The sequence below is a fragment of the Peromyscus leucopus genome, chromosome 11 (genome assembly GCF_004664715.2).
Source record: "Peromyscus leucopus breed LL Stock chromosome 11, UCI_PerLeu_2.1, whole genome shotgun sequence".
Classification (NCBI taxonomy): domain Eukaryota; kingdom Metazoa; phylum Chordata; class Mammalia; order Rodentia; family Cricetidae; genus Peromyscus; species Peromyscus leucopus.
Window position 1 is genome coordinate 44,560,075 of NC_051072.1, and position 25,920 is coordinate 44,585,994.

The 25,920-nt window shown below is 38.9% G+C and overlaps 1 protein-coding gene and 1 pseudogene across 3 annotated transcripts in view; one reads left to right on the plus strand and one right to left on the minus strand.

Annotated features, from left to right (window-relative positions):
* Cenpk (centromere protein K) overlaps window positions 1-25,908 on the minus strand; it is a 32,841-nt gene extending 6,933 nt beyond the window's left edge. The window contains exons 1-8 of one of the 3 annotated variants that reach the window (XM_037209453.1): window positions 25,784-25,908; window positions 23,720-23,857; window positions 22,024-22,080; window positions 19,496-19,568; window positions 12,548-12,594; window positions 8,424-8,506; window positions 8,239-8,337; window positions 6,114-6,240 (exon numbers count right to left, since the gene is read on the minus strand). In XM_037209453.1, the coding sequence (XP_037065348.1) occupies window positions 6,114-6,240; window positions 8,239-8,337; window positions 8,424-8,506; window positions 12,548-12,594; window positions 19,496-19,568; window positions 22,024-22,080; window positions 23,720-23,836 (603 nt within the window). In that variant the 5' untranslated portion in view covers window positions 23,837-23,857; window positions 25,784-25,908. Of the gene's footprint in view, window positions 1-6,113; window positions 6,241-8,238; window positions 8,338-8,423; window positions 8,507-12,547; window positions 12,595-19,495; window positions 19,569-22,023; window positions 22,081-23,719; window positions 23,871-25,587; window positions 25,753-25,783 lie in introns of those variants that run through there. The other 2 variants (XM_028883913.2, XM_037209454.1) reach the window with 2 other exon arrangements.
* On the plus strand, window positions 15,776-16,286 carry LOC114703182 (annotated as a pseudogene).
* Window positions 25,909-25,920: the final 12 nt, after the last annotated feature.

Sequence of the window (25,920 nt, forward strand, 5' to 3'; positions counted from 1 at the left end):
TAATTGGACTGTTCAGTGCTTTGATGTCTAGTTTCTTGAGTTCTTTATATATTGTGGAGATCAATCCTCTGTCAGATGTGGGGTTGGTGAAGATCTTTTCCCAATCTGTTGGCTGTCTTTTTGTCTTATTGACTGTGTCTTTTGCCCTGCAAAAGCTTCTCAGTTTCGAGAGGTCCCATTTATTAATGGTTGTGCTCAGGGTCTGTGCTGTCGGTGTTTTATTTAGGAAATGGTCTCCGGTGCCAATGCGTTCAAGAGTGCTTCCTATTTTCTTTTCTATTAAGTTTAGTGTAACTGGATTTATGTTTAGGTCTTTGATCCACTTGGACTTGAGTTTTGTGCATGGTGACAGATATGGATCTATTTGTAATCTTTTACATATTGACATCCAGTTATGCCAGCACCATTTGTTGAAGATACTTTCTTTGTTCCATTGTATAGTTTTGGCTCCTTTGTCAAAAACCAGGTGTTCATACGTGCATGGATTAATGTCAGGGTCTTCAATTCGATTCCATTGGTCCGTATGTCGGTTTTTATACCAGTACCATGCTGTTTTTATTACTATAGCTCTATAGTAGAGTTTGAGGTCCGGGATGGTGATGCCTCCAAGGGTTGCTTTATCGTATAGGATTCTTTTAGCTATCCTGGGTCTTTTGTTTTTCCATATAAAGTTGAGTATTTTTCTTTCCAAGTCTGTGAAGAATTGTGCTGGGATTTTGATGGGGATTGCATTGAATCTGTAGATTGCTTTTGATAAGACTGCCATTTTTACTATGTTAATCCTACCTATCCATGAGCATGGGAGATCCTTCCATTTTCTGATATCTTCTTCAATTTCTTTCTTTAGAGATTTAAAGTTCTTATCAAAAAGGTCTTTCACTTGTTTAGTTAGTGTTATCCCAAGGTATTTTATATTATTTGTGGCTATTGTAAAGGGTGATGTTTCTCTGACTTCTTTCTCAGCCCTTTTATCATTTGTGTATAGGAGGGCTACTGATTTTTTTGAGTTGATCTTGTATCCTGCCACTTTACTGAAGGAGTTTATCAGCTGTAGAAGTTCCCTGGTAGAGTTTTTGGGGTCACTTATGTATACTATCATATCATCTGCAAATAGTGAAAGTTTGACTTCTTCCTTGCCAATTTGTATCCCTTTGATCTCCTTTTGTTGTCTTATTGCTCTAGCTAGAACTTCTAGTACTATATTGAATAAATATGGGGAGAGTGGACAGCCTTGTCTTGTTCCTGAATTTAGTGGTATCACTTTGAGTTTCTCTCCATTTAATTTGATGTTTGCTGTTGGCTTGCTATAAATTGCTTTTTATTATGTTTAGAAATGTTCCTTGTATTCCTAATCTTTCTAAGACCTTTATCATGAAGGGGTGTTGGATTTTGTCAAAGGCTTTTTCAGCATCTAAGGAGATGATCATGTGGTTTTTTTCTTTCAGTTTGTTTATATGGTGTATTACATTGACTGATTTCCGTATGTTGAACCATTCTTGCATCCCTGGGATGAATCCTACTTGGTCGTGATGGATGATTGTTTTGATGTATTCTTGGATTCGGTTTGCTAATATTTTGTTGAGTATTTTTGCATCAATGTTCATGAGAGAGATTGGTCTGTAGTTTTCTTTCTTTGTTGCATCTTTGTGTGGTTTGGGTATCAGGGTAATTGTAGCCTCATAAAAAGAGTTTGGTAGTGTTCCTTCTGTTTCTATTGTGTGGAACACTTTGAAGAGGATTGGTATTAGTTCTACTTTGAAAGTCTGGTAGAATTCTGCACTGAAACCATCTGGTCCTGGGCTTTTTTTGGTTGGGAGACTTTTGATGACTGTTTCTATTTCTTTAGGGGTTATTGGTCTATTTAAATGGTTTATCTGGTCTTGATTTAATTTTGGTATGTGGTATTTATCCAGAAAATTGTCCATTTCTTCCTGGTTTTCCATTTTTGTGAAGTACAGATTTTTGAAGTATGATCTGATGATTCTCTGGATTTCCTCATTGTCTGTTGTTATGTCTCCCTTTTCATTTCTGATTTTGTGAATTTGGGTGCTCTCTCTTTGCCTTTTGGTTAATTTGGCTAGTGGTTTGTCTATCTTGTTGATTTTTTCAAAGAACCAACTCTTTGTTTCATTGATTTTTTGTATTGTTCTCTTGTTTTCTATTTCGTTGATTTCAGCCCTCAATTTGATTATTTCCTGGCGTCTGTTTCTCCTGGGTGAGTTTGTTTCTTTTTGTTCTAGAGCTTTCAGTTGTGCTGTTAATTCATTGATATGGGATTGCTCCATCTTCTTTATGTGTGCATTTAGAGCTATGAATTTTCCTCTTAGCACTGCTTTCATAGTGTCCCATAAGTTTGGGTATGTTGTACCTTCATTTTCATTGAATTCTAGGAACTCTTTAATTTCTGTCTTTATTTCTTCCTTGACCCATTGATGTTTCAGGTGGGCATTATTCAGTTTCCATGAGTTTGTGGGTTTTCTATAATTTTTGTTGTTATTGAGTTCTAACGTTAAGGCATGGTGGTCTGATAAGATACAGGAGGTTATTCCAAATTTTTTGTATCTGTTGAGATTTGTTTTGTGTCCAAGCATGTGGTCAATTTTTGAGAAGGTTCCATGGGGTGCTGAGAAGAAGGTATATTCTTTTGTGTTAGGATGGAATATTCTGTAGATATCTATTAGGTCCATTTGAGTCATAACATCTGTTAGGTCCTTTATTTCTTTGTTAAGTTTCAGTCTGGTAGATCTATCTTTTGGTGAGAGTGGTGTGTTAAAATCTCCCACTACTAATGTGTGGGGTTTGATGTGCGTTTTAAACTTTAGTAGTGTTTCTTTTATGAATGTGGGCGCTTTTGTATTTGGAGCATAAATGTTTAGAATCGAGACTTCATCTTGGTGGATTTTTCCCATGATGAATATGTAATGTCCATCCTGGTCTCTTTTGATTGATTTTAGTTTGAAGTCTATTTTATTAGATATTAGGATAGCTACACCAGCTTGTTTCTTAGGTCCATTTGCTTGGAAAACCTTTTCCCAGCCCTTTACTCGGAGGTAGTGTCTGTCTTTGGAGTTAAGGTGTGTTTCTTGTATGCAGCATATGGATGGGTCCTGTTTTCTTATCCATTCTGTTAGCCTGTGTCTTTTTATAGGTGAGTTGAGACCATTGATATTGATGGATATTAATGACCAGTGATTGTTAATTCGTTATTTTTTTGGTTGTGTTGTGTTGTCCTTCTGTGGTGTATGTTGGTGTAGGATTATCTATTGCTTGATTTTTCATGGATGTGTTTAACTTCTTTGGGTTGAATTTTCCCTTCTAGTGCTTTCTGTAGGGCTGGGTTTGTGGACAGGTATTGATTAAATCTGGTTTTATCCTGGAATATTTTGTTTACTCCGCCTATGGTGATTGAGAGTTTTGCTGGGCATAATAGTCTGGGTTGGCATCCGTGGTCTCTTAGTGTCTGCATGAGGTTTGTCCATGATCTTCTAGCTTTCATAGTCTCTATTGAGTAGTCTGGTGTTATTCTGATGGGTTTGCCTTTATATGTTACTTGGTCCTTTTCCTTTGCAGCTCTTAATATTTTTTCTTTATTCTGTGTGTTTAGTGTTTTGATTATTATGTGGCGAGGGGACTTTTTTTTGGATCCAGCCTATTCGGTGTTCTGTAAGCTTCTTGTATCTTCATAGGTATTTCTTTCTTTAGGTTAGGAAAGTTTTCTTCTATGATTTTGTTGAATATATTTTCTGTGCCTTTGAGTTGGTATTCTTCTCCTTCTTCTATCCCTATTATTCTTAGGTTTGGTCTTTTCATGGTGTCCCAAATTTCCTGGACGTTTTGTGTTAGGACTTTTTTGTCTTTATTGTTTTCTTTGACTGACGAATCTATTTTCTCTATCGTGTCTTCAGTGTCAGAGATTCTCTGTTCCATCTCTTGCAATCAGTTGGTTATGCTTGTTTCTGTAGTTCCTGTTCGTTTAGTCAGGATTTCTATTTCCAGCATTCCCTCAGCATGTGTTTTCTTTATTGTCTCAAATTCATTTTTCAGATCTTGGAATGTTTCTTTCATCTGTTTAATTGCTTTTTCTTGGCTTGATTTGATTTCTTCCCATTTTTTGTTCGTTTTTTCTTCCATTTCTTTAAGGGAGTTTTTTATTTCCTCTTTAATGGAGTTTTTCATTTCCTCTTTAAGGGAAGTTTTTATTTCCTCTTTAAGGGAGTTTTTTATTTCCTCTTTAAGGAAAGTTTTTATTTCCTCTTTAAGGTAGTTTTCATTTTTTTAAGTTTTTATTTCTCTTTAAGGTAGTTTTTCATTTCCTCTTTAAGGAAAGTTTTTATTTCCTCATTGAGGGAATGTTTTATTTCTTCTTTAAGGGCCTCTATCATCTTCTTAAAGTCATTTTTAGGGTTGATTTCTTCTGTTTCTTCTGTCATGGTATGTTTAGGTCTTGCAGGTGTAGAATCACTCGGTTCTGATGTTGCCATATAGGTCTTTATGTTGTTGACTGTATTTTTGCACTGGCGTCTACTCATCTCTTCCTCTGTGCGGTGCAGGTGGTGTCTGTGTCTGAGAGTGCCTCTCTTGTTCTAATTTTTAGTCTTGGTTTAGTAGTGGTTCTTGGTTAAATTGGTGCTATTGGGCTATTTCTTCAGGGGCAGCTGATTTCGATCAGTGAATTATATACTTATGATTCTGGTGATCTGGTTTGGTGTCTGGGTAGCACCTTCTTCTGTGTTCCCAGGTCACGTTTTGTTCATTTGTCAACTCCTCAGCTGATCTTGTTTCTTCAGACTTTAAACTGTAGGCATCTGAATCCTCTCCCAGATGGGTTTCAGCTGAGCAGGGTAGTCTCACCAACACCTCCAAGTTGTTGGGTTTCACAGGATCAGCAGTTGGGCCCTGGGTTGTCCTCAGACAGAGTGTTCAGATTCGTTCTGGTTCTGACCCACGGAGATAGCTTCTTCCCCAGATGTTGGGGTTAGGGGCGTCCCTGTTCCAAGCTACGTCTGCTTGTCTCCGTCCCTGGGCCTGTCTACCTCTGCGGTCTGCCGCCGGGCCTGTATGTCCCTGTCAGCTGCCGCTGGGTCTGTCTGCCTCTGGGGGCCGCCACCGGCCTGAATGTCTCTGCCGCTGCGCCGGCTGATGTCCCTGTCGCCGCTGCCGCCGGCCCGTTACCTCACGCTGCCGCTGGCCCGTCTACCTCTGTGGGCCACCACTGGGCCTGAATGTCTCTGCCGGCTGCCGCCGGGTCTGAATATCCCTGTCGGCTGCCGCTGCTGGGCCCGTCTACCTCCACGGGCTGCCGCCACAGGCCTACGTGCGTCTGCTTGTCTCCGCCGCCGGGCCTGTCTACCTCTGTGGGCCACCGCTGGGCCTGAATATCCCTGTCAGCTGCCGCCGCTGGACACGTCTACCTCAGTGGGCTGCTGCTGGGCCCGTCTACCTCCACGGGCCGCCACCACAGGCCTACCTGCGTCTGCTTGTCTCCACCGCCGGGCCTGTCTACCTCTGTGGGCCGCCGCTGGGCCTGAATGTCTCTGCCGGCTGCCGCCAGGTCTGAATATCCCTGTCGACTGCCGCCGCTGCGCCCGTCTACCTCCACGGGCCGCCGCCACAGGCCTACCTGCATCTGCTTGTCTCCACCGCCGGGCCTGTCTACCCCCTGACAGTACTTTGATCCTGGACTTTAGAGTGAAAAAGAAACTCCATTTTTATGCCAGGGTCTCTGGTCTTTTGTGACAGCAGCCCACTAACACAGTACCAATGCTGGCCAGATGAAGAGACACACAAAGGACAGCGGTCCACAGATGCAGAGGAAGGAGGAAGAGGCTCCTATTACGTTGTTTGATCTCCACACAAGCTGTGCAAAGAAAGCATGTGCACGCCATGTGCCCATACCATATGCATAAAGTCTGTAAAATTGTCTTTAACCAATTCTATTTTATTAAATGAGAAAGTAGCTCTAATTTTTCAGTAACTATGATAGGATGAAGGCATATCTGTACATGTCTCATTATGCCTTCATTCCTTTGCTTTTGTTTATACACACACACACACACACACATCCAACAGTTACAATTATAACAATCTAAAAGAATATCTTCTCTGAAACTTACCTTTTTCTTTTTAATATTTCCATCAGGCAGAGGAAAATGATCTTCTAAAAACTCACCCAAGGCAAGCAGAAGCTTCTCCTTAAATTCTTTTATACTAAGCATCTTAGCTTTTAGTTCATTAAAGATTCTAACAATAAAAAAAAAAGACAAATATTTAACTAATAAAACATATTTGTGCATGCTTCTGGTTATACATAAACCTGATCAAAGCTGTCGAAACTTCATTTGATCCACATAACTAGAGAACATTCTTTTTTTTTGTTTTTGTTTTTTTTTTTTTTTTTTTTTTTTTTTTTTTTTTGAGACAGGGTTTCTCTGTGTAGTTTTGTGCCTTTCCTGGATCTCGCTCTGTAGAACAGGCTGGCCTCGAACTCACAGAGATCCACCTGCCTCTGCCTCCCGAGTGCTGGGATTAAAGGTGTGCGCCACCACTGCCCAGCTGAGAATTTTCTTTATAACATGTTGTGAAACTAGTAAGTTAAGTCATTCAAAAAAGAAGAAACAACTAATAGTTGGCAAAAATTAGGGCAAGTGTTATGATTCCCAATAAACTGGGCCACTTTTATTTTTTTAAATTTAACTTTTAATTGATTCTTTGTGGATTTCACATCCTGCATCTCAATCCCAATCATCTCCCCATCCTTTCCCATCTGTTCTCTACCCTTCTAACACCCTGCCTCTAGAATAAAACAAGAAAAAATTTAAAAGAAAAGAGAAACAAAGAAAAGAAAAATCTCGTTGTGGAAGCTGTAGTGTGACACAGTGAACGACAAAGTACTTTAGTTCATATAGTGTTACTTGCAAGTGTTCATTACATTGAGTGTCGTTTGTCTGGTTTGAGGACTCTGTTTTTGTTACATAATCAATACAGGTCCCTCACTGGGACTCCTCCCGGATATCCTGTTGTTGTCCTGTGTCATGGAGACACTATTACTTTGGGTCTGCAGGACCAACCCCTTCATGTGTTCCAGCAGATCATAGATAGGGTGGATGCTGGGATGGGCCAGCTCACAGCTCTGGTTCTGGGTCTGGGTGGTTGCTGGGTTGGTCAGCCTACCAGCTCTCCTTCATCCTCAACACCAGGGTGAGCTCTCAGTACTACCCCTGCTAGTTCACCCTATGTAGTAGTAAGCAGCAAGGGGCAGGGCTGATTCTCCTGCTCTCCTAACCTCTGGGTTGGCTCACCCACACCTACACCACTGGGCCAGCTCAACTGTGTTGCCAAGTCAAGGTGTAGGGGCCACTTTGCCTAGTGCTACAGCTGGTGAGAGGCAGGGCCAGCTCTCTCGATCTAGTGACCTAGGGACTGCTCTCCCACCTATCACAGGCCTCAACAGGCATGGGAGGGGTTCTTTCCCTTGCCCACATCACCATATGGTAGACGAGGGTGGGGCTCACACTGACATTCTTGGGACCAGCTCTACTGTGTTGCCCAGGCAAGGTGCAGGGCTCATTCTCCCTAGTTCTGTGTATGGTGGGGGCCAGGGTCGGCTCTCTCTTTCACCACAAGTGGCAAAGGGGAAGAGGAGAGGGCATCTTTCCTTCTCCCTCAACACCACATGGCAGACAAGGGGTGCAGGGCCAACTCTCCCACTCTCACAATCTCAGGACAGACTCGTCTGTGCCCCCACCAGCAGGATTGGTACTACTATGGTGCCCAGATGAGGTGCAAGGCTCGCTCTTCTGAGTGCTGTAGGCAGCGAGGGGCGAGGGTTAAGGGGGGTATCTCACCCCACCCATGCTACATGACAGATGAGAAGTGGGGCTAGCTCTCCCACACTTAAGCCCTTTGGGTCAGCACACTTGTACCATCACCAGCAGGGTCAGCTCTACAGGGCTGCCCAGGTGAGGTGCAGGGCCTGCTTTCCCAAGTGCTACAGCCAACGAGATGCTGGGCCAGCTCACCAGTTCTCCTGACCTCAGGGCCTGCTCTCCCACCTGCCACAATGGTGAGGCGGATGGGAGGGGAAGACATCGCCACTTTGTTCACACCACCACATGGCAGATGAGGGGACAGGGACAGATCTTACACACTTAAACTGGGCCACTTTTTGATCTACTTTAATATAAAAAATACTTTCTCAAAAAAATTGTTTGAAAAAATCTAGAACACAGTATTAAGTACCTTGATTCAGAAAATGTCACAACCTGGTTTTTCAAATCACTGTGTAACACATTAAGAGATTCCAGAATTTGTTGCTGCTCATCCAACCACTGCTGCTCCCTTTAAGAATGGAAAACAATGGGGTCAATAAAAATTTAAGTGCGAACTCAGTATGTATCAATGATTAATAGGAATTACAAGTTTACCTTTCTAAGTCTTCTTTTAACTTTTCATTCTTCGATTGAATAGTCGACACTACCATTTCAAGATTATATCTTAAATTTTGGAACTAAAATAAAAGAATGCAAGTTAATGCTTAGCCTTTTGGCTTATACATAGTTTAGATTCTGAATGACAGTGAAATTGATCTAGAATAGCTCAATGTAGAAGCCAATAGTAAAAATAGGTACCAGAAAGAATTTGAAATGGAAAATACATAGCACCCAGATAGTAAGTTTTTGGTGACACACCAATAATAAAATAAAATAGAAGGAGTTTCAAGCTACAGATTTTAATTTCAAACTGAAATTAAATTAGTGAACTGTTTTTAGTGAGGTTATTTTTTTTTCTTTTGTTCTTTATGTGTGGAGGTGCCATATATATATGTATATGTATTTTATTTTTACACTCATCGGTGTTCTGATGGCATCCATGTCTGTGTGAGGGTGTCAGAAGTCCTGGAACTGGAGTTATAGACAGTTGTGAACTGCCATGGGGGTGCTGAGAATTGAACCTGGTTCCTCTGGAAGAACAGCCAGTGCTCTTAACTGCTGAACCATCTCTCTAGTCCATCTTTTCTAATGAGAACATACATACAAAACTAAAGGCAAAAAAATTTAAAATGATTCTTTCAGCATTGGTTCAATCTGCTACTCAACACTCATTGTTGAAGGAGGCCAGAATGCAAGAGTGAAGAAAACAAAGTGAAATCCAGAAAATTAAACAATAAATAACTACAACATTGTATACACCAGGGAGATTTAAAGAAAGGAAAAAGAAAAGAATAAAATTATGAGGTGCAGAGATGTTTTAAGGCATTATAATGTGGAAAGCTCTCTGACCAGATAACATTAAATAGCAGAAAAAAGGGACAAACAACAAAGAAAGTTACCATCTAGTAAAAGAAAATTCCAGAGGGAGTAAGAAATAAATCCAAAGGTCCTGAGACATGGATACAATTGTGATACCTGACCAATACAAATGGCCATGTGAAACTGAGATACAATAAACTCTGACCTCTTATCTAACATTCTTTCCTTGGAAGAATATATTAACTAGTATTCTATTCTTGGGATTGCAAGGGATTCCACTAACTTTTTAAAAAATTTATAGCAGTTGTAAGTTACAGATGTGTATTATAAACTCTAAAGTAACTGAAACAATTAAGGAAAGCAATAAAAATAACCAGTAATCCAATATTGCAATGAAATGGCTTTTTTAAAAAATGCAGGAGGCTGGAGAGATGGCTCAGAGGTTAAGAGCACTGACTGTTCTTCCAGAGGTCCTGAGTTCAACTCCCAGCAAACACATGATGGTTCACAACCATCTATGATGAGATCTGGTGCCCTCTTCTGGCATTCAGGCATACATGCAGGCAGAATACTATATACATAATAAATAAATAAATCTTTTTTAAAAAGCACAACTAAATCAAGAAAGGAAGAAAATAAGACTACAGAGAATAGTGTGGTGATATTTGTAAACTTAAGAGGACAGAGCCAGCTACAAAGTTAAACATAGAGGTCAGTGGTGTGTTGCTGGAGGGCTTCTCTCCAGGTTCCCCAAGCCCCGAATTCCTACAATCCACTTATAAAATAATCACTCAGACGCTTATATCAGTTATAAACTGTATGACTGTGGCAGGCTTCTTGTTAACTGTTTTTTTTTTTTTAATCTTAAATTAACCTGCACCGGGCAGACAACGACCGCGAGGCGCTGCTGGGCATCCAGAAAGACGTCGATGAGTATGTTAAACTTGGCCACGAAAAGCAACAAAGACGACTGCAGATAGAAGAGCTGAGAAGCATGTAGATGCAAAAAGGCTATGCAGAGAACAGTAAGACAGGCCTCTCCAGCTCTAACTCTGTTAAGGGCTTAAGGCGCACACTGACTGAAAGGAGTTAAATCAAAGCCCAAACCACAAGCCACGCAGCTCTGGTGACGGCAGACTGGCAATCCTAGTCAAAGAATAAGCCCAGTTCCACAAACTTTAAGTTCAGCTGACGGGGGCAGGAGAGCAGGGTGGACGTGGTCTGAGTGACTCCTAAGTCACAGGCCACACCTAGAGAGAATATCCATTCTGTCCTTCCCCATACTGCTACAACTAGGCACTCAAGGGAACAGCAAATACCCTGTTGGAGTGTCTGTTTAGGAAATGAAATGGCCATACAAGCCTCTGTAGAAAGGGAGATCGGAGTGGACATACTGCAGAGTTTAGGCAGCAGGGGCTCAGTCATGGAAAGCGGCGGTAAGGCCCAGCACTTAGGCTTTATTGTGAAACCTAAGAGCGTGGAGCCCACAGACAGCAACTGGTCGGCCTCAGGAGCCGCCTCCATTTCGCATATGCTGTCTTGCTCTAAGGCAAAGACTGAGAGCCCCGAGCCCGAGTCCCGTGGCTCACTCAACGTCTGCCTCTAGCAGAGCGGTTCACTGCCAGGCAGTCTGGAAGCACTGAGACTGGCAGGCCAAGTCCTGGGTTCCCTGAGTTCTCCCCAGCAATGGCAGATCTCATGGCTCTGTCTGCTCCCCCAGCTACCCAAACATCCGAAGCTTTGGACCTTCGCCACCCCTCTACGTCATACCTGTGTGCACACACTCTCTCAATCTTGATAATACAGATAGGCTGAGTTTTTCAAACTTCTAAATTTGTTTCCTTTTTGATTAGCAATTCTATCTTTAAGTCATTTCTCTAGTCTTCCATTTTACAAAGCATAGCCGAAGAATGCTGAGACACACCTACACTTTGTTTAGAAATGTACTTCACTGCTTCACAGCTTCATTGCTCACAAGTTCTATTTTTTAACAAAATACTAGGACCCTGAACACAGTCTTTGTTTCTCGTTAACAAAGACAACCTTTTCTTTACTGTGTAACACTATGCTATAAAATATATATTTTAGTCTTTCCCCCTCCATATTTTGATACAGGTAACCCAGACTGGCCCAAAACTAACTATGAAACCTGGGCAATTCTCGTGCCTCAATTTCCCAGCAACAGGTATAAGTCACCATGCCAAATTATATATTGGTCTTAACCCTTCTTTCCCGGCATACCATTCCTAACACACTAGGAATCTCCAACACACTAAGTACCTTTTTTTATACTACTGGATGACAAGTAGAACCTAGGCAGCTTTAGGATGAGGGCTAGACACTAAAAAAGACCAAGGCATGATCAAGCGATTGGGACTTTAGGCTCTAGCCTCACATTTTTAGAAAGGGAAGAAGAGCTGAAAGTTAAGTTAATCAATGACCAATTATTTGGTCAACTATGCCTACATAATAAAGTGTCCATGTAAAATCAAAAGGACTGGTACAGGAAGCTTCTAAACAGCTAACTGCATGAAGGGTGGGGGCCTGGGGAACACACTCAGAACACAGAAGTTCCATACCCTTTCCTATACACCTTAATCTATACATCTCTTTCATTTGGCTGGTCATACGTATTTTTGTGTATGTGATGCCATTTATGACAAGTAAGCATGTTTCTCTGAAAATTTTCTAGTTTCTCTAGAAAGTTCCTTACACCTGAAGAAGGGGACAAGCAAATTGATTCCTAGTTGACTGGTCAGACATACAACAGAAAACTTACTTCTGGGACGGTCATCTTTGTGAGACACAGTTCCATGAAACTGAATTTTGAACTGAATTAGAGGACACCAAGCCGACACCTGCTCTAGAATCATCTGCTGCAGAATTTGCCAAAGAACTGACTTCTGGTGGGGAGAAAGCTCCAAAGCACAGTCTATAATCCCAGCATGCCTATGGCAAAATGGCAGGTGGAGACAGGAGTCCTCAGAAGCTACTGAGCTAGCAAAACTGGCTAAAACATCCAGTGGCAAAAGAGAAATCCTGTCTCAAACAAGGTCAAAGTTGCAGACAACAACCAAGGTTGTCCTCTGACCTCCACACGCACATACTCTCACCAGAACTACATATACAAACAGTAAAAATAAAGAAAATTCAAATCTTTAAAATATTAAGTTCAATAAAACATGTACATTTTAATGTGCTTTTTGGGGTGGGTCAGCCTAATTCTTATGTCATAAACTGAACTGATACAGTTCTAATTATAAATTATTTAGGAATACTACAAATCATAAATGACTCACCTCTTCTTTTCCTAATGTTATCAAAACATCTTCAGTCAGGGGAGTTACTACAAAAATAAAACAAAGTCACTTAGTTAATTCTTAAGAATTTGACTTTGTGGCTTTCCTGAGATAACTCTTTCCCATTCCACTTATGTATTACCAAACTTTTGCAAAATTTATTAATTTTTGTGACGTCTAGATTAACATCTTTGCATGTATAACCCCAAGCATATAACACTGGATAAGTTTGATATCTATGAATTTTGTTTTTATTTCTTTTCTTTCCTAAGGCCTTAACAAACGGTTTATTTTTTGTCACTGTTGGTATTATAATAGCATATCATTATATTAGCATTGTTTTCACTCAGCAGAACTCCCATGGCATAGAAATAATTCATCATTTAATAACTGCATATTTATTATGTATGTATGTGTATGTATATCATAATGTAGTGGTAATTTCCAAAACTGAGTACTAATATTGTACTAGACATCTTTTTATGTCATTATGTACTAGTGCTTTTAATTTCAAGAAGCATATTCCCAGAAATGGAATTATACAGAAGAAATGTAGTTAAAACTTTTTAGACCATATCAGACTTCTTTCTAAAAATGCATGTATAATCAATAAATTACATATAGAAAATTATATACTTATAATTTTTGCCAAACAGGAGAAACAAACATTTAATTTCCCATAGAGAAATTAATAAACTATTCAATACTTATCAAAAATTTTTGCTTTTTTAATCAAGTACTATTTGAAATTATCAAATGATATATTACTAAAACTTGTCTACTATTTTTGAAAGCCATCTTAAAAAAAGCCGTCCTATGTGTACTTTAAAAGCCAATTTTAGAATTGGTTACAGGTAGTTCTAGAGTGACACTTGCATGGTTTGGATAAGTGTATATAATAAAGATCCATGCACTGAAGGCTTGGGTGCCAAACATTGAGACTGACTAGAGCTAAGAGGAACTTTGTGAGGTAGAACACAGGAGAAAGGAGCTATTAGGTCACTAGAGAGGTGCCCTGAGGCACTGGAACCTGGCACCTTTTGTCTAAAGCCTGGCTACCATGAGTTAAGCAATTTTGTGGTTGATATATTGTGCACCCCAGGAAACTTTTCTGGGGGTCATAGAACAGAACAGCCACTATATTAAACACAGAGGTTAGGCAGTGGTAGCACATGCCTTTAATCCTAGCATTCCGGAGGCAGAGATCTATTCAGATCTCTATGAGTTCAAAGCCACACTGGAGAACAGAGGCAGGCATGGTGGCTCACACCTTTAATCCCAGCACTTGAGATCTGATGTCTTGCTTGGGAAAGACACACGCCTTTAATCCCAGGAAGTGATAGTAGAAAGCAGAAAGGTATATAAGACATGAGGACCAGGAACTAGAAGCTTTTAAGCTTTGAGGCTTTTAGCAGCAGTTCAGCTGAGATCCATTTGGGTGAGGACTAAAAAGCATTCAGTCTGAAGATTTGTGGAAACAGGATCCGATGAGGAGTTGTCGAGGTGAGTTTAGCTGTGGCTTGTTCTGTCTCTCTGATCTTTCAGAATTTACCCCAATAGTTTGCACTGGGTTTTTTAAATTATTATTAATAAGACCATTTAAAATTCATGTTACACAATTTCCTCCAACTTGTGCAGTCACCAAGTTTTCCCTCGCCACAGGTCCAAAAGCAACAGAGTCAACCAACCATGGACTGAAACTTCTGAAATCACGAGCCAAATAAACTTCGGCTATTTAAAATAGTTTGTTTAGGAGCTAGAGAGATGGCTCAGAGGTTAAGAGCACCGACTGCTCTTCCAGAGGTCCTGAGTTCAATTCCCAGCACCTACATGGTAGCTCACAACCATCTGTAATGAGATCTGGCACCCTCTCCTGTAATACATAATAAATAAATAAATAAATAAAATAAAAAAGAAATAAAATAGTTTTATTCCAGACATTTTTTTTCAGTAATAGCTGGCTAATACAAGTACTAACCTATTTCAACAAATGCAACACAAAGAGTTTTAGAGACTGTTTACAATGTGAATATATACTTATCACTATACTTATGTGACAGAATGAATTTTGTGTGTCTTTTGCCATAATTAAACATTTAGAAAACAGAAATTTAGGGAGATCTATAGAACTGTAAGATACAACATCATGTTGCTGGAACTTCAGTAAAGGAGAAAATGGTTAAAAAGATGGATGAATGGATCACTCTGGGAAGGGGAAATAGATGAGATCTCCATGAGTAAACTGGGGATGTGGGGTGGGCAATGGAGGACAGGGCATGGGGGATGAGAACATAAGGGAATGTGATAGTCGAGCGGCAACAGCGATGGAGTGGGAGAGCAATGGGAGAGATGCCATGATAGAGGGAGACATCATGGGGACAGGGAGAAAACGGGTGCTAGGGAAGTTCCCAGGAATCCCCAAAAATGACCCCAGCTTAGACTACTAGCAGTAGTGGAGAGAGTGCCTGAACCGGCTTATCCCAGTGATCAGATTGGTGACTACCCTACTGTCATCATAGAGCCTTTCTCTAGTAACTGATGGAAGCAGATGCAGAGATCCACAGCCAAGCACCAAGCTGAGTTCCAGGAGACCAGTCAAAGAGAGAGAAGAGGGATTCTATGAGCAAGGGGCATCAAGATCATGATAGGGAAACCTATAGAGACAACCAAACCAAACTAGTGGGAACTCATGAACTTAAGATCAACAGCTGTGGAGCCTCCACAGGACTGGACTAGGCCCTCTGCATAGTGAGATAGTTGTGTAGCTTGACCTGCTTAAGGGGCTCCCTGGCAGTAGGATCAGAATCCATCCCTGGAGCAGGCCGTTTGGAGCCCACATCTATGATGGGACACCTCACACAGCCTTGAGGCAGGGAGAGGGGCTTGGACCTGCCTCTACTAAATGTACCTCCCCATGAGAGGCCTTTACCTTTTTGTAGGAGAGAATAGGGGGTGGGTTGGGAATGGGGAGGCTTGGAGGGCAGGAGGGAAGAGGGGGATCTTTGATATATAAAATGAATAAAAAATTTTTTCTTAATTAAAGAAAGAAATAAAAGTATAACTTATGACTTAAAAAAGAAAGGAAGGAAGGGAGGGAGGAAGGAAGGAAGAAGGATTCTCGCAGACAAGGACAAATTTACAAAATTTGTTACTATCAACCATAAAAAGAATGATTGAAGTACTTGAAAGAAAAACAGTAAGCTCATATGCCTAACTGTTTTTTTCCCCATGTCTTCTCATAAGACTTTCAGAATCAAGTGATTCTTGGCCAAGAAACAAAAGCAAAACCATCCCACTCTCCAGTGGATTCAGATGAAAACTTGTAACAAAATCAGGTACAACTCCAAGAAAAGACACTGGAGAACCAAGCTGAATCTGTAAGGATTCACACACACCATGGTATGACTATTTATACTAAATCAGTCTTCCATCAAGCCCACCAGATGGAGTTCAAAAGCACGGAACAAGGGTTGGAAAGATAGACCAGTTGGTGAAGTAATTGCCTTCCAAGCAATTAGTACATGAGTTTGATCCCCAGAACCCATGAAAAAAGCTGAGCATGGTGGTATGGGATTGTATCCCAGTGCCAGGGAGACTGGGATAAATCCCTAGGGCCCACTCCTCAGCCAGCCTAGTCCACTTGGTGAGTTCTAAGAAAGTGAGAAACTTTGCCTCAAAAAAAGAAAAGTGGATAATATCCAAGGAACAACATCCAAGGTTGTCCAGTGACCTCTACACCCATTTGCACACAAATGTACCCAGCCACATGTGTGTGTGCTCCCCCAACACACACACACTGAAGTGAAGCTACCATGATTTTTTACAAGCACAAGAAAATACATCATCTTCACAACTTGAGAAAAGCTTTGAAGTAGATCTAAGCTTCTTAGTCTTCAGTCAGAATCTATTATTTTAACCTTGAGACCATTAAACAGAGGACAGAGCTAGGCTGTGTTGATTTATGACCTATAGGAATTTTAAGATTATAAATATGCTGAGACTCTTGACCTACAAAAAATGAAATAAGTAAATTATGTTCTTTTATACAACTGAAAAAAATCCAATCAGCGTTTTATTTATCATCCAATAAGGCAACACATTCACAGTATACAGAGCATCATCACCCATCAGACAGCTGAGCTCAGTATTTAATAACTGTCCATGTTTAAAACATGAAGAAGAATCTAGGCAAAATCTAGGCATCTCCTCACTCAGCCTTCCTCTTTCCAGAATTCTCCTTGTCTGCTTATCCTGCCTATACTTCCTGCCTGGCTACTGGCCAATCAGCATTTTATTTATCAACCAATCAAAGCAACACATTCACAGCATACAGAGCACTATCACCCAACAGACAGCTAAGCTTAGCATTTAGTAACTGGCTATGTTTGAAACATGAAGAAGAATCTAGGCAAAATCTAAAATGTATATACAGCTCATCAAATATGAACTGGAGATACCATGAATCAAATATTTTGTTTTGTTTTGTTTGAGACAGGGTTTCTCTGTGTAGTTTTGGTGCCTATCCTAGATCTCTGCTCTGTAGACCAGGCTGGCCTCGAACTCACAGAGATCCACCTGGCTCTGCCTCCTGAATGCTAGGATTAAAGGCATGCACCACCACTGTCCAGCCATGAATTGGATATTTTAGATAAGATCTAAGAGGTATAAGGATATTTAAATCCAATTGTTGCAGAATCTAGTTTGAAGCTATTATGGACTGGAATATGTTCATAACCCCAAATTCATGTTTAAAGTCTAATACCTAAAACCTCAAATGTGACTTTACTAGTACCTAATTAACATGTTACCATACATTGAGCCTTAATCCAATGAGATTAAGACAGAAAGAGGTACAGAGAAGCTCATATGAAGACAACAGAAGATGACTGCTATCGTTAGAATAAACGTTTCCCAAAGGTCCATGTGCTAAAGGCTTGGTCCCCAGGACGATCTAATTGAGAGGTACTATAATCCTTGAGCAGATGGGACCTTGCGGACAATCTTTAGATCATTAGTAGCATGACTTCAAAGGAGACTGTGGCACACTGGCCTCTTTTTCTCTGCACCAAGGCTCATGATTTGAGCATTGCTCTGTTGCATATACCTTACCATTGCCATCAGGCAATAGATATGTCTAATTTTAGATCAGAACTTCGAGGGCATTTTCTAGGTTACTTTATTGACAACTTTTTAGGATTTAGAATCTCATGGAAATAAACCTCTGGGCACAATTATGACAGATTTTTCTATATTAGGTTAATGGAAACGGGAAGATCCATTTTAAATGTGTTCATTACTATTTCACGGACTAGGATCCCAGATGAACAAAAAACAGAAAGCAAGCTGAACATAAGCATACATCTCTCTCTGCTTTATAACTGTACAAAAAGTGACCAGCCAATCCTTGTTCCTGTCTCCTTACCTTCCCTGCCATGATTTTCTACATCCACAGAACTTTAAGGCAAAATGAAGCCTTCCTTTCTCAAGCATCTTTTGTCAGGTATTTTATAACAACAATAAAATAATTCATATAGACTACTAGAATGCAGAATTATGATAAAATAAATTTCCAATGTTTAAGCTACATATCTCAATATACTCTGCAAGATCCTTTGTCACAGCCTTAGCAAACTAATTAAGCAGTCATTAATATAACACACAGAAGCTTACAATATAATGCTGGTGTAGCATGTAGGATAATAACTGAATAAAGTATGATAGTGCACATATCAGCAATCCTAGTACATGGGAGGCTGAGGCACAAGCACCTTAAGTGCTAGGCTAGCCTATGTTTACACAGCCAAAAACCAACAAAAGAACAACTGAGTACATTTCTTTAAAGAATACCTTCATTTTTAATAGCTGCCTAAGAGATGCTCAAGAAGAAAATATTGCTAAGAAGGAAAATGTATACACTTTAAGACAAATTTTAAAATTACAACTGTACACTCTTTATTCTACCTGAAGTGCTAAAATTAGAGGCTAACAAGCAGTAATGAGAATGTGGAACAATTAAGGAATTGGCATGACTAAAGTAATAAAACCAAGGATATAGATGATACTATCTGAAGAAAAAAAGGAAGCCTAGGACTACTACCTGGAAAATCCCCAAAACTGACACAAAGAATAATATAGAAAAGGGAGGCTAAAACTGAAAGTGGTTGTGGTGGAGGGAGTCAAAGGAAGAGTAATGAAGAAAGAAAAAAAAGAAGATAGATGTGGGAAAAAAACAGAGTAATATATATATATATATATTATATATATATGGAGTAATACATATATATATGGAGAGAGAGAGAGAGAGAATCAGATACAAAAATACACGGCACAGTAATAATACTAACAAGCAACAACAACAAACATAATAAAATCTACTAGTTGGGTATTACAACTATAACATTTAAGCCATCTTCTATTCTTTAAAAATAGGAAAAATATATTTGGCTCCCATTGGACAAGTCAAGAAATAGCATAAAAACCACATGTTCCCTATTCTAAAAAGCATATAAAGGAATTTTTCCACTGTGCAAGTCTCATTCATTAACAGTTCTTGGTTTCTACTCAATTCAAGGCAATGTTTTTTAGAGTAAAATAATAACTATAATAAGGTCTTCACAGTCCATGTAGAAAGGATAGAAAAATGGTGTGGTACCTAGTATCAGTGACTGTGGGCAATTTCAAGGACAAATGGATCTTGTCATTCTTGAGGTCATTAAAATTTTTTTTAATTTTTTAAATTTTTTTGGTTTTCTGAGACAAAGTTTCTCTATATAACAGTCTTGGCTGTCCAGGAACACGCTCTGTAGACCAGCCTGGCCTCAGACCAATAGAGATCCGCCTGCCTCTGCAGGGATTAAAGGCATGTACCACCACCACCCGGCGAAATCATTAATTTAATATGCCATTAATTTGTCTACAAAAATATGAAGCTAAAAATAAGAATCTTACTTTCAGGTGTTCTTTTGTTCCAATGTTCAAGTTCAGCAGTCAAACATTTCACTTGCATAATAAGTAATGAGAGCTATAAGAGGAAAACAAAGAGATTTCAAGGTATTTCCTGTAGAATATTGATGAAAATAAAACCAACACTAGTTCTACAATAAGTGGTTATCAAAACAGCATCACCAAAAAGATTCTACTACCATACTAACTATAGCTCCTAAATGGCTTTCACAGCAATAATATAGTATGCTATTGAAAATAAAGAATTCTGCTTTACAACCACAACTAAAAGTACCTAAACACATTACATTTACTTCCTAAATATATCTTAAACAAACAAAAAAAAAAAGATGCTAACATAGCAAGATATCCTCCCCCCACAAAAGAAATGAAAACAGGATATGTCTTGCCAGAATTTTCAGTCCAGTTTTCCTTAAATATGTTCATTTCCTCTTTGTGATCTTACAAAATATTATAACTGCTTTTAATTGTACTGTAAAAAGAAATGTAAATATATATGTGAAGATAATGATCAGACTGGTTCCAGAGCCACATGTAAAAAGCATTTTTAAAAATACATTAGTAGTTTGCAAAATGTATATACCTTATCCTGAAACAAATTATGGTAAGTGTGTTTTTGGTATGATAATAACAAATTTGATTCTGCTATAAAATTAAACAACACTTTCTAATAATAAAACAACAGTAATACCGTGAAAGTAATAAAATATAAAACTTTTCTCCATAAAAATGTCTAATTTCTTGCTTCAGAAAGGGGATTAAGCCAGGTAGTGACATAAGCTTGCACATAAGCACTCTGAGATTCAGTTCAAGATCAGCCTTGACAACACAGCAATTTTAAGCCTGAGCAGGCTGCATGAGACCCTCCCTGCCTTTAAAAACGAACAAAACACAGACAACTGCGTTTGAGTGCTAACAGTATGAAGGTACTATATATGCAGAAATGAGGTATCAAAGCAAATTAGGAACTGCTACTTCTTAAAAGGCTTGCTCATAGCATCAGCCCTTGACTTGGATTTGTGAACTTGGAATGATTTCAAGATGGTTTCCAAATGCCTAACTCTTTAAGAGTGGCTTTCAGTGCCAAAATGATTCAACAGGGTATGGTTTATGTTGAACACCTGCTTTATCTTCTGGCATTTTGACATCTTCCAGGTAAAGGATGACTATATCACCAGTTCACACTAAAAATTTTGGACACCAGGTTTCTCCAATGTTAATCAATGCTTTACATCACAAGCTGATAGTCTAATTTAAGAAGGTATTAAGTCAATCTATTGTGAGACAACTCCTGAAAAAGTTCATAATCTTGTTCCCTCTCAACTTTACCCTGAAAAAGTTCCTATCTCATTTCCTCTCAACTTTACCCACATCTTTTTCCTTTGCTGATCTGACTCTGCATCATTTCACCATAATAAATCTTAGCTACAGTAAACTATAGACTAAGTCCTATGAGTCCTCTTGGAGAATCATAAAACTTACAAATGATTTTGAGGATCAGTTGCACAACAGGAAACCACAAACTATATTCTTTGGCTATTTCTAACTTAGGATAGTACTTGTTACAGGTATACAAACACTCCTATCAAAGTCAGTGCTTGGTGTACTGGGGGAAAACCACTCCGTTCCTTTGTAGGTCTAGTGTCCAGTGATTCATATTTAGTAAGGTTTCAATTTCTACAATAAAGGAACCATATTTTCCCAAGAAAAAAATGACAAGTTAGTTAACACATAATGAATTTTAAAAAATGGTATATTGTTAGAACTTTTACAGTACACTGTATATGTACAGACTCTAAGACATTTTTATGGACACAAAAATGACATTGGGAATTCCAAAATTTGGTGCATAAAAGTTTATAATTGTATTTTCCTGATGAATTGCTCCTTTTATTAACATGTTGTGTCCCCTTTTTAAAAATCTCTTCTAATTAGTTCTGGTTTGAAGGGTTTTTTTTGCCAGATATAAAGATAGCTAGGCCTGTTTGTTTATATTTTCTGTTTCCTTGGGGTTTTTTCCATCCTTTGATACTAAGTTTTGGGGTATCTTTGCTGGATAAGTGTGTTAGTTCTTGGCTTTGGTTTTTATTTTAAATAGAAGAGTTCTCCAACTGTTTCAGGATACAGGTTTAGAGTCAGTGAGAGGGCTCAGCAGGAAAAAGGGCTTGTGGCACAAACCTGGCCACCTCAGTTCAATCCCTGAAACCCAGGAAAGGTGGAAGGACAGAACTGACTCGACAAAGTTGTTCTGACTCCCTCTGCCACACACATACACATACACACACACACCCCACATACACGCGCGCGCACACACACACGCTGTGGCACACATGGCCCCCCACCCCCATCATATGCATGTATACACACATACACACACTAAATAATTTTTAGTTAAAAAAGAACATAGATATTAACAAAGTTGTTTATTGGAATAAATATAAACAGATGAACTTTTTTTCCAAAAATAATGAATTTTGCTTACCTGTTTTCTAGAACAGAATATAAGTTCATACCTGAGCATTTGAGCTAGTGAGTGTCTCAGTTCCAGTGAGTAATAATTTATTCTGACACTTGATTTAAAAAAGTAAAAAAAAAAAAGTGACATAATTATAATCCACAGACAATTCCCTCTCCTCCCTTTTTATACTAACCCCATACAACACCCTTCTAAAAAAAACATATAAATATGCAATACAAAATCTATTTAAATTTCCACCTAAGAAAATGAGGAAGGCAGTCAAATTAGATGCAAAGTGAATATATGAGAAGGAAAAAGGAAGAGTCATATGTGTAGCGCAGTGGTAGAGCATCTACACAGAGCCTTTGGTTCCATCCCCTCACCCTCCACAGGACAGTGACCACTAGAATAAAGAAATAAAACATCCAGTAGCTACCATGAATTGTAAGTTACAAAATGGAGAAAAAAGGTTAGAGAACAAGAGAGAAAGTACTATAGAATAATAACAAAATAAGTAATTAAGAACATAAGAAAAGCCAGGCGGTAGTGGCGCACGCCTTTATCCCAGCACTCGGGAGGCAGAGGCAGGTGGATCTCTGTGAGTTGGAGGCCAGCCTAGGCAAAAGAGAGAGATCCAGGAAAGGCACCAAAGCTACACAGAGAAACCCTGCCTCAAAAAAAAAAAAAAAAAAAAAAAGACAAACATAAGCAAATAAGCCTCCAAGAGACATTGTTTGCCAGACTTTCAAAACATCCAATAATGTTAATAGTTGTATTTGATAGGTAAAAATATGAGTAACTCAAGTCTTATTTGTCCTCACTTCTGGTTGCAGTAATTTTTGTAAGTTTTTAACTTATTGTTAATTAAATCCAAGTTTCATAGAGAAAAATAACAATAAGTATAAAAATTATCTAGTAAGTATATTAATGATATACAGTACCAAAGATTTTATCAAATGATTTTTTTTAAATACTCCATTCATCTTTCTTGCTGACAGTTTAATGAAAGAACAGGATGCTATATACATAAAAAATTCATTCATCACTCCTGCTCTGATACTTTACTTAAGTACTACATGTATCTGTGATTTAAATCATATACTGTGGTATGCTAAAGAGAAATTTTACCAAAATAACACAGTCTATCAAGTGTCTCTAGTTCATTAAAAAAAATAAATATACATAATTTCAAGCTCAACATTTGTATTCATGTTTCACTCATAATCCTTAATTATATATTATTTCTATATCCTACTGGTCCAAAACAGATATTAAGATAATTTACGATTCCCTCTAATCTTACATTCATTAACTTCTGTGTCCTTTTGTTCCAACCTTCTTAAAACCTTTTGAATTCATTCTTTTTTTTTTGTTTTTGTTTTTTGTTTTTCAAGACAGGGTTTTTCTGTGTAACAACAATCCTGGCTGCTTTGTAGACCAGACTGGTCTCTGCCTCTCAAATGCAGGATTAAAGGCATGTGTCACCACCACAATATTGTTAATGGTACATTATATACAATATTATAAATGACTATTGTGTCTATAAGAAAAAAAAATCTCCTTGAGAGGCAGTATTACCATCACTTTTTTTCTCAGTCTAGTATAGTTTCTTAAGAGAATGCTTTTAATTTTTACACATTTTATTTATTTATTTATTATTTATAAAATAATATGGGAAACTATTAGTTTCCTAAGTTTATTATGTAAATCTTATATTCACTCACATATCACTTTTACTTGTTAATACTTACTTCTTCCATGTCTTTCCACATTTCTTCACATTGCTTAATAAGTTCTTCCTCGGGATCTATACCAACTTCCATGTCTGTAGTAAGATCTGGATCTAGTTCTAGTTGATTCTCTGACATATCCTTTATAGTTTTCTTCACCTTAATGAAAAAACTAAAGTAAAAAGGATATATGCATTTAGCAACCATTTGCTGAATGTAGAAGTGACTAACAGACAAAATTCCTTTGAGAAACATGAGCACACTACTGTTGGAGAGAATATTTTAGTATAGCCATTATAGAAAAGAATATGATATGGCTGTAACAGCAAAAACTAGAAACAGAACTACCACAGGATCCAGAAATTCCACTACTAGACATATATCCAAACAAATAAAGCCACTATGGAAAAGATACCTATCTATAGTCTCTTGTTTACTACAGCACTATTCACAATAGCCCAGACATGGAATCAACTAGGTGTCCACCAACTGAAGAATCGATAAATAAGATAAGGTTCTTCCACTGTAATAGGATGGTCAGTAGAATAGTAAGAGTGAAAGATACAGGTAGGTGAGTAGATGTGTTGGCAAGAGCTGGTGGAAGTCCTGTTTGGATTACTTCTACCTACTAAGTGAAATGGTAACTATAGCAATCAGTTGAGAGTAAGAGTAGAGAGAAGGAATTGGAAATTTAAGAGCAGATACAGCCAGGTGCGGTGGCCCAAGCCATTAATCCCAGCACTTGGGAGGCAGAGGCAGACAGAGCTCTGTGAGTTCAAGGACAGTCTGGAATAATAAGGAATTCCAGGACAGCCAGAGGTACATAAAAGAAAAACCCAGTCTCAAAGGGGAGGGGGAGCTGGAGAGATAGATTATTCCTTAAAGTTTTTACAATAAAAAATTTAAGAGTAGAGGGGGGGAAGGTATATAAAACGGTTATATAAGAGAACTCAAAGAATATAAAGCAGTTCTGGATGATGGCCCAATTAAAACAATGAGCTGGGTGTGGTGGCGCATCCCAACACTCTGGAGATAGAGGCAGGTGGATCTCTGTGAGTTCAAGGACAGCCTGGTCTACAAAAGCAAATTCCAGGATAGCCAGAGCTGTTACAGAGAGAAACCCTGTGTCCAGAAACCAAAATAATGATGATGATGATGATGATGATGATGATGGTGATGATGATGATAGCATATTAAAAAGAATGATAGTCATCCAGGAGCTAAAATTATGCAAGTAAAAAGTAACACAAGATTACTAGATGGCTGCTGCAAAGAATAGGAGATAATATCATGAGATTTAAAGGTAAGTAAATTTATAGATGTAGATGGAGAAATAACAAAAAAAAAAAAAAAAAAAGAGGGGTTCCAGGTTACAATGTCAAATGCAAATCAGAATAAACACCACCCCAAAGTTTTTACTTCTATGGAATTAAGTTTTTACTCCTATGGAATCAAGTTTTATATTGCTTAACCAATAAGTTACCAACAGAGTTGTAAAATAGATCTAAATAGATGCAACACTATACCGTTCCTATGTCCTTTAAGTCAATAATATAAAGATGTCAATTGTCCCCAAATTGAACGAATTTATCTTAATTAAAGTCTAAAAAGCAACAAAAAGTCGCACTCGATGAGTAACTTCTAAAACCTATACAGAAACATAGAGATTCCAAAATAGCAAAGACCCATTGTATATAACTACTAAATGGAGAATTGGCTCGCGCGAACGGGCACATTGAAACACGGAACACAACTGCTTCACATACACCCGCTAGTTAAAAAGAACATTCTAATCATGGGAGCCCATCTTATAAATGATAGTAAATCCAATATATATTCTAACTGATAGAGATCTACGTCATTCTTTTTAACAAAAAGATCCTTCCAACCTCTCCCGCCCCTCCGTGTCTTTCTGGGATAACCAGCTAGGTTCTGGAATGCCATTGGCCAGAGAGGCTGAGAAGAGCGGGGCATCCAGTTCCCAGGCTGTAAGCGTCCGATTTCGGGGGGGCTGGGTCTCCCAACCCCGCCAGCTACCATCCTCGAGGGCAAACCAGGGCGACTACCGCGCTCTCCCGCGCTTACCTGCCAGAGCCACTTTTAACTCACGTCACTCGCCTCCCAGGTCCTGTCAACACAGCCAGGCCGCGTTGTTTGCGCGCGCCGCTCGCTGATTGGATCAGCTCTGGCTCAGCCCAGCCAATCAGGAAGCGCCCTCGGCC